The sequence below is a fragment of the Gallinula chloropus genome (genome assembly GCF_964237585.1).
Source record: "Gallinula chloropus genome assembly, chromosome: 1".
NCBI classification, from domain to species: Eukaryota; Metazoa; Chordata; class Aves; order Gruiformes; family Rallidae; genus Gallinula; species Gallinula chloropus.
The window spans coordinates 179859164-179873621 of record NC_140085.1 but is presented as its reverse complement, the minus strand read 5'-3'; the positions used below and the strand labels follow the sequence as shown (position 1 = coordinate 179873621).

Genomic DNA, 14458 nt, shown 5'->3' with positions numbered 1-14458 from the left:
TGAGCAAAGTTCAAGAGCCTCTCTTTTGGGGATGCCTTGGGTTTTGAATTCAGGAAGTGCTGGTGTACCCTTGTAAAGCTAATGGAAGACTGACTTCAAGTTTTTATTGACAGGTAGGATACCTGGCTTTGCTTCTGGCACAGCAACACGCTTTGATTTATTTATTTAATTAATTAAATTTTATTTTAGAAGTCAAGATTGGGACTGCAGCGTCGGTTGTCGTCATCACCTTCCTGCTTGTTCTGTCAAAAGCTGGGATTGCTGTTGCTCACACGACACCCATGATGCGAGCAACCCACCAGCTGCAGGGCATGATGATTCGGCAGGCGGTGCGGCAGCCCTGGTAGTTGTATGGCCACGGGTGGTAGCCCATGAGGGGCTCGCAGATGCGCTGGCACTGCGTGTAGCTCCGCCGGCATTCGATGCAGCACACGCCTAGGTGATCCAGCATGGGGTCAAAAGCCATCCCTTCGCCCTCCAGTTGCTGAAAGGGAAAAGATTAAGCATCACCTCGGTGCTCTGAGAATGCAGGATATACCTCTTACCCCTACAAAGGGTAAAAACCCAAATCTGGGTGCCACTGAAGTTAATGGAACTCCCACTAACTGACTCCCACTAACTAACTCCCACTAACTCCCTTTCAGTCTTTGCAAAAAAAGATCCAGCAGCAGTAATACTCCCTGACTTTTAAATATTAGTGATGGAAAAGATTTCCAGAGCGTTATCTGGGTCTTTCATGTAGATGACAATATCTGAAGTGTTATGCTGTGGGTTTAATGTTTTAATTTTTTCTATTTCAATGCTTTTTTTAACAGCATTCCCAGGAAACTATTGAGTAAGCTATTTCCCCTCAAGCTTTCTGAATATTTCTCCCTTGTCTTTCAGTCTGGTTTGGGTTTTTTTTTCATCCCCCTCTGCCACAGTTAGGTGCGTATGTAATAGCAGGCTCTTGCTACTGCCTTCACCCTTCAAAATTCCTTTCCTCCTTTCTAGGGATGAAAGTGTCACATGGGTATTCTGCTTTTTGAAACTCATTTTTTTTTCTTTCCCCATCAATGTTATTTCAGGAAAAGCAGTGACAGAGAGCAAAAGCTGGAGCAATGCTGCACTCTCTACCTGAGCATTTTTCATACAGAAAACCAGCAGCACATGGAAAACTTGAGGCACAGAAAGTGCCATCTCTTGCCTGGGCTTGTACAGGGCACTAGTGACAGCTCAGTGCCATTCAGGCCCCCAGTGACCTGTTCCCAGGCTGGGGAGCAGGGAGGGAGGGTGTCATTTCCTTGGGCAGGAGTCATCATCCATGAGCTCAGATACCTGCAGAGTGAATTTCCACACCTGAGCTCATCGTCCAGACTCCACTCATAGTGGGTGGGCAGAAAGAGATCCAGGGAGGATTCATTTCATCCTGCAGGCTGTGGTACAATTAATGGTCCTTTTGAAGTGAATGAGTCTCTGAAGGGACCTTGGGCATAGATATCTGTGCAGCAACTTAGCGAAGGTGAATCCCACCCTGCAGGCTGAGGGATGTTTGGTGACCGCATGTGTCTGGACATTCCCCGTGTGGCCATGGGACCCTCTGGCTGGAAGGACAGACCTATGGGGGCTCTGCTGATGCTGCCCTACAGAGATGGGACAGCTCCAACATGATCACGTTGGTAGCTGCAAGGAGAAGTTACGTTCCAGTGCTGCTGCTGTTCGAGTGACCTCGTGAGAGAGCCGGTTTAGATCCACTTTATTTGGAGTGATTAATTTAAGTTTAATTAAGGGATGTCAACTCGGCAGAACGCTGTCACAGTCTAATGATCTCCTGCTGTTGCATAAATGTCAAGTCAAAGCTGGGACTTGCTTCCAAAGCAGGAGGCATTTATCTTGTGACAGTGTTGTATTGAAGTGACTTGCTCCTGCTGCACCAAATGGTGGGTGTAAATTGTCTGGCGCGGGTGCAGCAGACTGGAAGGTGCCCACGGTGCAGCCAGCTTTCCTGCGGCGCGGCAGCTCCTGTGCTCTTTCTGCGTCGGCTGCTTCGTCTTGAAGAGCAAGGACCAGCTCTGTGATGCTCATCCTTCACCCACTGTTGCCTTCTCAAAACAGGGTCTCCTCTGTGGGTTGTTTGTTAGACCAGGGCCACTTACTCTGATAGAGAAGAGGCTGAGAAAACAGATTTGTTTGGCCTAACCCTCATCTCTTTGCAATCAGGTATCGCCACTGCTTCCCTCTGCACTACTCACTTCTGCTGGTGATTTCTGTTTGAGGGCAAAGTGCATTTCTAGCTACTGGATTCTCTCTTTACATTGTCAGTGAGTGATGGGGATCAGCTGCCTGATGGGCTTTGGGTTGGTTTTGGGTGCTGGATGTCTCTAGTGCTGCTTCCTCAACCCTGAAAGGAAACTTGGCATCAACTCGCCTTAGTCTTGCCACCTCAAGCACTTGTGCCTGTTTCAGACTGAAGTCTAATGAAAACCAGGGTGAGGTCAAGGAAGGAGGTCAAGGAAAGACTTTTCTGGACCTCTTCAAGTTTTTTTTAATAACTCTAATCTTAGAGAAGGGCTAAGCAACAAAATTAAAAACACCAAAAAAAAAGACAAGCCCCACATCAGCAGTACTACCTGTCCACAACAGCCTGGGGCTGTGGAAGAAGATTACATGTAAATACTTACATTATATGGGTTGTCTGGATTAAGAGTTTGATCGGTTTCTTGTCCCATTGGCCTGGTTCCATTAGACTGGTGATCAAGATTTTGAACCACCTGTGTGGTGGGTGACCTGGTGTTTACTTCTTCGGCAGCAGCTTCCAAGTCTTCGGTATCCAAGTTTGGTTCTGATTGGCGTTTGTTCCTCTTCATTTCTCTCCTTTGGTTATCTGAAAGAATAATCACAAGAGGACAACCTTACCTCCAGCGTGACCTTGTGTTTATCCACACCTTATCTAAGGTTTCAATGATTTATTTCAGTATTAAAAAATACAGAGGGAAAGATGAAACTGAGTGGTGGTGAACTTGATGAGCATCCTCATGGGAGCTGCTTGCCTTCCTGTGCTGTATCTGCAGCCACTGTCAGTCTGAAGGGGTATGAAGTTATTCCCCCCTGTTTCCCCCCCCCCCCCTATTCCTCCCCTTGAGGCAAAACAGGTGTTGAGGAGTTTGGGGATTTTTTTGACCCACCATTTGGTCACTGATGCTAGTGCTGGCAGCTGCTGACAGTTTAACAAGACCAGTCCTACACATCTCATTCTTTAAAGTGCTTTTGTGACAGACTGATGTCCTGCTCCCAAGGGCAGCTGGTATACCTGCTGAAAACAGCTTCTGGAGAGCTTTGATACTGATCTTTTGTTGCCCAGCGGGATATGAAAAATCATGAGAAAAGTGGAATATGTTGGTAGTTTGGATTTACAAGTACTCTAAAATGTCTTCCCCCCTCCCTTCTTTGAGTGTTCTAAAATTAACTGGACCAAGGTGAAGTGGATTTTCTCAAGCCTTCTCCTCTTCTCCCAGACCTGGAAGTTACTTGGAGAAGTTGTGCTCTTCCTGATGACTCCAGAACACTTTTGCTAAGCTTGGATGTGGGTGATGGGACTCCTGCCAGGACCTCATAAACTTCATCTGCCAGTTGCCTAACTAAAGTATCTTGTTCCTCCACTCCAGTGAAATCCTCTGGAGAAACAAAGTGGGAAACAAGACAGGCTATGGTCCTAGATCAGGAGCTTGGTGGTTCCCTAACACTTGGCCAGGTATGGTGTTCCTGCTACCTGGTGTCAGCTGCCTAAATATTTTGGGTCTAGTTTAAGGTCCTAACCTCTCTGGCAGTACTTCATCTCATATTAAGTCACCCATGTGGGCTATATAAATTGAGATGCAAATATGGCAGACCAAATGTCTAGGTGTGGCTTCCCAGATGTGCAAGTCTTGGCAGCTGACCTGATGTGGGGAAGGAGTTTAGATGAAGGGAGGGACAACATACTTTTCAAGCATAAGAAGCGTTACCTTTGGGATATGTTGGTCGCAGCCAGAAAATTGGAAGATCCCCACAAAGCTCTAAAATTTTGGGACTTAGGAAACCGTTATGCTTGATAGGCTCATCTGCAGCCACCCAGATAAGGGAGTTTTCGTCAAATCTCACAGGCATGATTTCATCTTCCTGCAAAGAGAGGAGCGCAAATCCTTTGCTAGCTCAGTGAACAGTCACGTGCCCGCCTGCTGTTAATGCTTGAGCATCCCAGTGTATAATCGTCTGCTGTAGCTAATACCAGGCATCCTCCTATTCCATGAATGTGAAGCGACTGTGCTGAGCCAAAGCCTGAGCAAAGGTTGCTGAAACGAACAGCTAAACTTCTCTCAGCTTTCCTAAGGCTTCACCTGTCTTGGAAGGCTTCCACCCTGTGTGCAACGACAAGGTGTCAGAGATCTTTCGGCCCAAAGCGCCGGATTTTCAGGTGGTGGAAACCGTGAAGATTTACCATCTGCAGCAGAGCAGCCACGCAACATGCCATCTAAAACCAAGACCCTCATCTTTTATCATGCCCTGTTCTCATTTGATGTACTCCCAAGAGATAAGTGTATTTACAATAGGGGTGTGTGTGTGTGTGTGTGTGTGGAATATCTTGTTTAAAAGTTTTAGAGAGGATTACAGCTGGAGAACTGCCCCAGCTTCCAGTTTTAAGTCAACGTGATCGGTCTGATTAAAGGTCTCGTTTGGTAAAAGCAATTCAATTGACCAAAAGCTTGAAGTGTGAGTTAAAGGAGCCTGCCTTTTTGAAGTGTACCCTGCAGGTTTTTGGTTCGCATCTTCAAAGTAATGTAGGGAAATGCCAGTGATTGATTCTTTAAAGTTGTTAGTTCAAAGTATTATTTTACATAAAATGTGTAAGTATTTTATAGCGACAGTGAAATATTAAAAGAAAACCAACTTTTGAATCATGAAAACCGGTATGATTTCAAAGTCAAAATTCTAAATTGCTTCCATAAAAGTCATCAAAACTTGTTATATAACTGACTAGATCAATTTATTCTGTCGCGTTGTTGTTCCTTTAATGTGTTTATTGATTTCTTTTGTAGGTCTCAAGTCATTTAAGCTTGCTATCCAATCTGTCTAAGTGAGAAGTGCTCTTTATACTCTCCCACTTAAGCTTTTATCAGCATCAGAAATCTCTGAATCTGGTTTGCAGAAATAAAAATATCCTTTGTTTCTGTTTCAGATGGTCGTGACTTGTGAGCAGGCAGAGCCTGAGTATCTAGGAAAGCTTAATCCGCCACTTCTGCAGGCAGCGTTGGCTGGGGGGCGTGTTGGAAGCAAAAGGCATATGCATGCCTTCTCCAGAGTAGGTGTGTGTCAGAGAGGGGACTGGCTCTAGAAAAACAATTACTACTTTGCCATTCTCATTGTACATCTAACCTGGAGTGTCAAGCAATGGGGGAAGGTTAATAACCCACTGGCTGCTGGTTTTGGCCTTGGTGCCTTCGTGCAGCGGTCGTGTAGGTGAGACATCTTTGGAGATAACGCACAGGAAACAGGATGAGGAAGTCTGGTGTAGCCAGGTAGGAGGTTAGAAAAGACTTTTGGACTGTTTTCGGTTAATGTCTTCAGTCCTGTGACTTTAACTCTCACAAAAAAGACGGGAAATGGACACCTTCATTTTTAGGCAAAAGTGGTAATAACATCAAGGCACCTAGCCTGCCTCTAAAATAAGGCAAGGTGGGAAAGAGATAGACATCTGCCTGGAATTTGGACAAGATGTCCATGTCATCATGGGGAAAATCCCGCCAGCTTGAGAAGACTTTGTAATATTGCTGGCTCCTTGCTGCTGGAATTCAGAGGAAGCTTTCCCCCCTTTGGTTTAAAGTAGAAATTCAGAAATCACAGCACCGTTGTAGGTAGGTGCAGCCTTAAGGGTGCTTCTCTCCCAGCTAACTCTACCCACTTTTACTTTCTTGGGAGCAAAGCAAACCCAGGAAAAGGGGCTGTGGATCTCCTGTGTTCTCCCACCAGTGACTGAGACCCAACCCATGTCCAGGCTTGGCCATACTCAAGTCGATGGAGCCACTTCTGTATGAGCAATGGGTTTGGTGGCCTGAGCTCTGTGGAACTCAGGCTTTGCTCACCTAAAGCAATGGGTTTTTTTATAAAGGTGAGTTAGAGAGGAGTTTTGGTGGTATCTGGGTGAGAATTGCAGCTCTTGAGGTGTTTGTGATGCAGATTCCATGAAATTTAGTTGACACAATGTCCTAAAATGAAGTCTGATGTCATTTAAGAAAGCAATTTCTTAACTTTTCATAACCATTATTGGTTAAATGGTGTTTTTAATAATATTCTCCACAATTTCCCATTGATTCTTTCGGAGTATTTTGAGTCATGGAGTCCCTGCTGCTGCTGCAGATAGATGGAAATCTCCTGGGATCTGCCACTGTCCCTCTTTGCATTGACTAAAGCAACTGCTTCTTCCATCTGCTCCCTCCACGGGCTTGCTTACGGCCCGATCTCAGGCAGGTGTGCCAGGCAGTGAGGTCTCAATGCATCTGCCAGACATCGGTCTAGTGCTTCCCCCACTCTGCAGTCTGCAGCCTCTCGCGATGCCCCTGGAGACCGGGACATCTCTAACACCAATCTTACTTCTCTTACCTTTCAGGGGCCTCTTGCCATCAGTCGGCGAACCCTCAACAGCCCTACCACTAACCACAGGGGCTTTCAAATGCCATTTTCATTGGCACTTAAACACCCCTTTGAAAGATTTCTCCCTATAGAAAGATTTGTTTCTAAAACCCACGACTTGGCCCTTACCAGCTCGGACGAGAGGCTCGCTTTAGCCATGGCATCGACCTCGGGGACGTGAGCTTTCGGCTGCGCTTTGATGTAGCACTTCTCTCCTCCAGCAAAACGGATTCCAGTTATGCCCTGCGAAAGCAGAAGGCAGGGGGTTGTGTGCAGCCCTCCAGCTCCCCGCCGCCCCCCAGGAAAGCGCTCCAAGCTCTGCTAAAATTGCCACCCGTTTTTTTTCAGTCTGAAGGTTAAATCTTATTTAAAACCCAGTGCGGCAAGACGCTCTTCTTCCCTCATCGTTTTGGCTTCACAACTCCCATCAAACGGGGTCTGGAAGTTTCCCACTCGCTCGCTGGAGGATGGGGGTGTTTTATGTAAGCGCCTCCGCGCCCGCCGCAGGCTCCGTGGAGCAGCTCTGCTAAGGAATTAGCTGACACGATTTGAACCGTAACTTAGCACCTCACGTAGGCAGCCTTGAAATTGCGTTAGCTGGCTGACCCTCACGGTGCAGGCTGAGAAAAAGAGGGGAGCAGCTTGGTCCAATTTATAGATGGAAGTGGCTGTGACAGCAAGGGGAAGCTCGTGACGGGGCGGGGGTGGTGCAGAAATCCGTGCGTGAAACTTTCTTTGCCTGGCCTGTGAGGGTGAAATGTGGTTTCCTAAACCCTGCACGTCTAGTGGCAAGCAAGAGAAGGGTGTGCCAGCAGCTCCTGAGGGCTGCAGGTCTCCTGCAAGTCCAGGGTCGTACCTGTCAGCACCATGGGCATCAACACGGGGATGAGGGAACCTTGTCTGTATTTTCTGTGCTTCTGCTGTAGGTTTTTACATACCCATAAGAGAGCTCACTTTTATGTTAGGAATTTAGACACCTTGTAAACTCTATTTGGCCACCTAAATATAAGTATTAGTAGCATTTCTGATCAATGCTTCTAAATATCTAAAGGGCAGGTGTCTAGAGGATGGGGCTGGACTCTTCTCAGTGGTGCCCAGTGACAAGACATAGGGCAAAAGGTACAAACTGGAACATGGGAAGTTCCATCTCAATATGAGGGAAAACTTCTTCACTCTAAGAGTGTCAGAGCACTTGGCACAGGCTGCCCAGAGAGGCTGTGGAGCCTCGTTCTCTGGAGATACTCAGACCCCTCCTGGACATGATCCTGTACAGCCTGCTCTAGGTGATCCTACTCTGGAAGGGGGCTTACTAGGTTATCCCCAGAGGTCCCTTCCAACCCCTGCCATTCTATGATTCTGTGTTTTGAGATGCTGGCTTTCTGCCTAGCCTCTAGCTCCCAGGCCAGGGGGCCATGGGTATCCTCATGACTCCTCTTGCTTACCTCGCACTGGCACAGTGGGTGCCAAGAGCATCTAATGCTGCTTGAGACAGGCAGTACCGAGACACCTGCGTCTCGTCCTGTGTGCCTACAGTCCTGTACAGTTAGACAGACACCCATGAAAGCAAAATGACTGAAGCAGTGGGAGAGGGGATAGCTGTGTAGGAACGGGTACACAAGGAAATGAGACATCATGGTGCACTGAGCATGCTGGGAGTATCCTAATACTGCCAAATCCAAGTCTTCACTGACCATGCAATCATTTGCGTGGTGCGGGCTACTCCAAAGCTGCTAATGTAAATACTTCACTGTTGGAAGTGCAGCTCTTCCATTTCCATCTCCTTTATGTGTGTATTGCTAGCTCAAAACACAACTGGCAGTGTCCCTTTGCTCTCACTGAGCCTGTCCCCCACCCTCTCTGTAAGCAGGCACCGTCCCTGGGAGGTCCCTTTAGCTGGTTGGTGTTGGGAGCTGATCCTGGGCTGGTTGTGACAGGCAACACAATGTGAATTCAGCACCTCTCCAGTGGGCTGGTGCTTTTGTACAGATGTGGGAAGGTGAAAGCAAGTGAGAAGAGTTCCTTGTGGGTGCTCTTATTCAGCTGCTAATATTGTTGCTATGGTGATGTTAATGAGAGTTTCATAAAGGCTGAACCACAGCTGTTGGTAAAGTAGGGGTCACAGAATCACATTAGGAGTTGGAAGGGACCTCAAAAGAACATCTAGTCCAACCCCCTGCCAGAGCAGGATCACCTAGGCTAAATCACACAGGAACACATCCATGTGGGTTTTGAATGTCTCCAGAGAAGGAGACTCCACAGCCTCTCTGGGCAGCCTGTCCCAGTGCTCTGTCACCCTCACAGTGAAGAAGTTCCTCCTTATGTTCACATGGAACTTCCTACGCTCCAGCTTGCACCCCTTGCCCCTTGTCCTGTCACTGGCATGGATTTGTTTGTCCTTGCTGAGAAGCCAAGGAGCTGAATGTCTTGGTCTTTCTAGATTCACCAAGGAGAAGGTGGCTGCTCCAGAAACCCTGGGCAAGTCTTCCTAGCAGCATCATCTTTATTTTAGGTGCTGCTTTGACTTACAGAGGACTTAACTCTGAATTTGAGTGGGATGTTTCTCACCTGAAAACATCAGTTGAAGGATCTGGGCCCTGTAAATAGGTTTCTACAACATCACGTAGATGTGCCTTTAGTAGCTCAGAGGTGGCACAGTTCAGCAAACTGCTCTGAGCTACTGAGCTCTGCTGAGATTCAGCATCTGTTACTCCAGGCTCTGTGCTGAGCAGCCACAGTCAAGTTGCTGGGGTACCCAAATGTGTTTGCTGTCAGCCCAAGTGTCCCAGCACCAGGGCCCCATCCAACCTGGCCTTGAACACCTCCAGGGATGGTGCATCCACCACCTCTCTGGGCAGCCTGTTCCAGCACCTCACCACTCTCTGTAAAAAAATTCCCCCTAATAACTAATCTAAATGTTTTGGGTAACGTTTTGGGGAGGGGGAGGTGGTTTTACCAGTTCAAGTCGTAAGAAATCATGCAAGGGCTGTGTCACAGCCTGCCAGAACATTTTTCTAGCAGGACCCCAGGGGCAAATGTTGCAGCTCTGCTCAATGGCTTGAAAATGCAGAGCCAGACCTGATGCAGCCTAATCTGTCACTGCTTCCCAGGACAGGCCCTGGCATGAACTATCCCCAAAATGCCCTTGGATGTTGTTTTGGAGGAAAGTGCCTGGCTTGCTGTGAAAGGTGGATGTCTGTGTGGATAGTTGGGGGCTGGAACCTGAGGCCCACTGGGGCAGAGAAGTTGGGGCAGGACACACTGTCTGTCCTTAGAGCCCAGAGCTGGAGCATGTTATGCAAAGACAAGGGTGGAGGTACTCACAATCTGAAAATCATGAACTTCAATGGCCTCTTCACTCCCGCTTCCTGTTTTGAATGTCTCCAAGTTGTTTCCAGCATCTATTTCCATCGACCCATCTTGTACTTTTCCATTAATGCTCATAGTATAGTGGACGTTGTACACCTGGAATCAACAAAAGAGCAGTAGCACACACCACTGGTTGCTTATTGAGGTTCTCCTACACCAGGCCACGGGTCAATCTGACTGTCAGATCCCTTTTCAGCTCCTGTTATTTCTGATAACCCTCCAACACCCAACACCACACTACTGTGATGCTGTGCCTGCTTGGAGCAGCACGTGGGATTAGAGACCTCCTGAGGTGCCTCCTCCATGTACTACTTGTTTTTTCTTCAAACATAATGTGGGGAGACTCCACATCCAGGCTCGCTCCAACTTAAACCTTCTTCTAGGTCACATTTTAGGAATCACATCTTATGCTGGCACGCTTCCCAAAGGAGAGCAGGAGCGAGCATCCTCCTCCTCCAAAGACCAGCCCCTATTTATCTCTTAGGACGTTCTGCTGAGGTGCAGGAAAATGGGTTTGACTTGAATATGAACATGTTTCCCAGCTTGTAATGGATGTGAACTTTGTTTAAATTGGATGTGAAGTTGTACAGGCTCCTATTTTCCTTGTCAGCGTATTTGCTCTCATCCTATTTTCAATGAGAGCGCTGCGGTGCCGTTTGTATTTGCTGGAGGACGATGATCTGTGGAGGGGGGTGGGGGTTGTCGATGTTCTTGAGCAGTTCTGCTGGAAGTGCTGTGCAAGCAGTTTACTTTTGGTGTTAAAAAAGCCTTACAGCATTTTAATGAAAAATTTACACTGACAGCTAGAGACAAATTTCTTCTTCTCTCACCTTCGCTCAGGGAAGTCTAAGGTGTGAAAGATTTATGGTTCCTCAGTTACACAGACTCAGTCCCACATTCTCCACTCTCCAGGACTCCTGTTGGACATGCTCAATAAAACCAGACCAATGTATGCGGTCTACCTACCCCATGGTAGGGGCTGAGCTAGACTTGAGACTGTTACCCCTGTCAGTTAAGGGGGGGAAGAGGGAATTTAAAGTTTTAAAATAAAAATAATACTCAAAACATTGCCTTATTAATTTTTTAATGAAAGACCCTAAATATAATTTAATTTTAGTCGAATGTAGTTTTCTGTGTTTGAAGACAGCTTGGAAAAATAACTCTAAGCTGTCTTTACCTGAAGATCAACTCATGACAACTACGAGTATGACACACTTGCAAAGCAGAATTTGGATGATGGGAGCAAGGAAAAAAAAAGGGCTACTTTGTCCTGTACCCCACAAATGCCCCACAAACACCCCCACCCAGTCAGAGCTGAATACGCTGCACCCCCCACTCTTGCCCACATACCCATTCTCATTCCTCTCCCTTTTTCAGAAGCCCAGAGGAGAAGATGGCTCTTGAAGAGCATCCTGGATGTCAGCGACGTGTCCTGTCTTTTTTTGTGTAAAACTTTGTACTCTCTGTTATCTGAATTATCCTTAAGCAGGGGAGGGGAGGGAAGGGAGAGGGGGGGAATTATCCCTGCGTGCACGCCTCTGTCTCACTGGGGACCTCTGCTCTGGCTGCTGGGATTCACACAAGGCTCTCTTTGACAAGGAGCAGCGGGTGGCTGGATGTGGTACAAACCTTCTTCCAAAGCAAACTCAGAGAATACTGATCTGCACGTATGGAGCAGGTCACATCCACACGTGTATGGTCCCGTTTCAGGTATGTTTTAACCCCAAACTCTTAGGCAAACAGAAAGCAAACTGAATCTGTAAGCAGCACGTTCTTGTGCTCTCTGAAAGTCTGGGTTTCAAACTGATGGGCAGCTTCTCAGTTTTGTGCTTTGCATGCAGGCTTTCTCCTGGACCCCCAGGAAAAATGTCAGTAATCCATCTTATATCATGACTTACATCGTGACAAGGGCTGCACGGCTGCTACCCATGACTGCCTGTGTGTGTGTGCACAGCCCTACAAACCACGGGCGTGGAACAACGGTGCCCATTAATGGGGTAAATATAGCACTGCGTGTGTGAGGGTCCAGGTAGGATCTGGACCAAGAATGTGGATGGTGTGGAAAAACAAGGAATTTACATCTTTCAATGCTTTTTTTGTCCCGGGAGCTGGAGTTTGCCCAGGATGTAAATCCCCAGCGACTTGTTGGGGTTTGAGTTTGCTGAGGATTTGCGAGCAGCGATCAATGCAGCATCTGTGCTCTCAAAGATGCGTTTCATGTTCACTAAAGAAAGGAGGTGTGCTTCCACGGGGCTCCCTCCCAACAGCCAGCGAAGATAGCGATTATGGGTTTGGTTTCTAGGGGTCTTTTGGGGAGGGAGGGGATTTTTGTTTTGGGGGAGTTTTTTTTACAGGTTTTTTTAAGCGTTGAGAAAATAAAGACCTGCTTAAGGACCTCTTTATCGACCCTGCAAGAAAATCTTCCAGCTTGTGCCTCCCGTTACACGAAACCAGCTCAAACCACCACCCCCCACCCCACCACCCCGCAAAACCAACAAACCGCTCGATGTGACGATGCGCTTCCAGGCTCACCTGCCTCTCTGTGGCTTTCCAGAAGTAGAAGGCGCCGATGGCTCCGGCCAGGAGCAGGAGGGCTCCGGCGATCATCACCGCCGCCCCCGCCTTCAGCAGCCGGCCCGGCCCGGGGGGCGCCGCCGCCGCGTACGCCTGCGGAGAGCGCGGTGATGGGCGCGGGGCACAGGCCCTCACAACGCCCACCCTGGGCCGGCAGAGCCTCCGTCCCTCGTCCCGGCAGGGACCCCCGCCCTGGGACGCCTGGTCGGACCCCGGCCCGGCCGTGAGGATCGTGGCGACCCGTCCCGATCCTGAGCGGACCCGACCCATCCCGATCCGACGCATTTCCCCTTCGTTCGGTCCTGCTCCGACGCTACCCATCCCATCCCGACCCGACCCGTCCCGACCTGCTGGGTCCCGAGCCCACCCGTCCGGTCCTGCTCCATCCCACCCCATCCCGACCCGTCCCGTCCCGCCCGGGGCCGCCCGGCAGCACTCACGGGGGGCAGGCACTGCTCCACATCGTCGGGCCCCGCTCGGGCGATGGGCACCTTCTCGGACCCCTCTGCCATGGCTGCTGCGACAGGGAGAGCTGCCCCGGGCTCCGCCGCCGCCACGCTCCCGGCCCCGGCCCCGGCCCTGGCCCCATTCCCGGCCCCGACGGGGGGCAGCACCGCCCCGGCCCGCCCCGGCCCCGGCCGGCGGGGAGGCGGCACCGGCCCGGCCCCGACGGGGGGTCAGGACCGCCCCCGCCCTGGGCACAATGAGACCCTTGAGTAGTCGTCGGAGCTCCCCGGGGCTGTGGCCCCCACGCCAGCAGCCCAGCCCCGTCCCCCCCGCCCCGTTCCCTCCCCTCTGGGGCTTGTCTCCAGCTTTGGGGATAGGGGAATCGGGGGGGTGTAGGGGATACACACCCCCAACCCCGCAAGCCATCGCGGAGAGGAGAGGTGCCCCGGCGGACAGACGGCCACTGTAAAAATTAGGTTTTAAAATAGAACAGCATTTTAACTGCGTTTTTACCCCCGACACGGGAATTCACGGGCGCTGGAGCTGACAGGCTGCTGCTGGGTGGCTGCTTGGTGAAACACCTCCCTCCACGCATGGCACAAACAAACCGTACTTTCCATGTCTCTGGGCGTGGTGTCCAGCAGGATCTGCTCCAGGATCTTTCTGGGCACAGAGGTGAGACCGGCCGGCCTGTGGTTCCCTGGGTTTTCTTCTTTCCCCTTTTCCATTCAGTGGGAGCTTCACCAGACTGCCAGGACTTCCCAAATACGATGGAGAGTGGCTTAGCCACTTCTGCCAGTTCTCTCAAGACCCATGGATGCATCTCATCAGGTCCCACGGACTCATGCACCTTCAGATTCTTCAGATGTTCTTGAGCATGGTCTTCTCCTACAGTGGGCTGTTGAGTGTGCATCTCCATTTATATTTCTCTTCCTCTTCCCCTCTCTTACCCATTTGCTCATCTAGTAGGTTTATGTCCCCCTGCTGAGTTGTTGCACACTACTGACATGGTCTCTTAAACCTTCTGGGACCTTGACAGCAGAGATGACCAGACAATGACCCTGTCCACCATGGCTCATCCCAGCTCTGTGTGCCCCAAAAGGGCAGGTTTGGCCCCAGCACTTGATTTCCGACACTTGCCTCTCCTCCACACCTCATGTCTCTAAATCCCCTCACTGATGCGACCAGTCAGAAGGTTTGCTGGTGACACAAGACTGGGAGGGGTGGCTGACACGCCAGAGGGCTGTGCTGTCATCCAGCAAGATTTAGACAGGCTGGAAAGCTGTGTGGGGAAAAGTTTAATGACATTTAACAAGGGCAAGTGTTGGGTTTTGCATCTATGGAAGAACAACCCCAGGTACCAGTGTTGGTTGGAGACTGGTCTGTTGGAGAGGAGCATAGGTGAGAGGGACCTGGGGGTCTTGGT

The 14458-nt window shown here is 49.5% G+C and overlaps 1 protein-coding gene across 1 annotated transcript; it reads right to left on the bottom strand.

The window, feature by feature from the left end:
• Positions 1-268: 268 nt before the first annotated feature.
• Positions 269-13097, bottom strand: CNMD (chondromodulin; the record flags this gene model as incomplete). Its single annotated transcript, XM_084269298.1, has 7 exons — positions 269-484; positions 2661-2863; positions 3984-4137; positions 6775-6888; positions 9967-10107; positions 12544-12678; positions 13026-13097. The coding sequence occupies 7 exons, from the start codon at positions 13095-13097 to the stop codon at positions 269-271; spliced, it is 1035 nt and encodes a 344-aa protein (XP_084125424.1).
• Positions 13098-14458: the final 1361 nt, after the last annotated feature.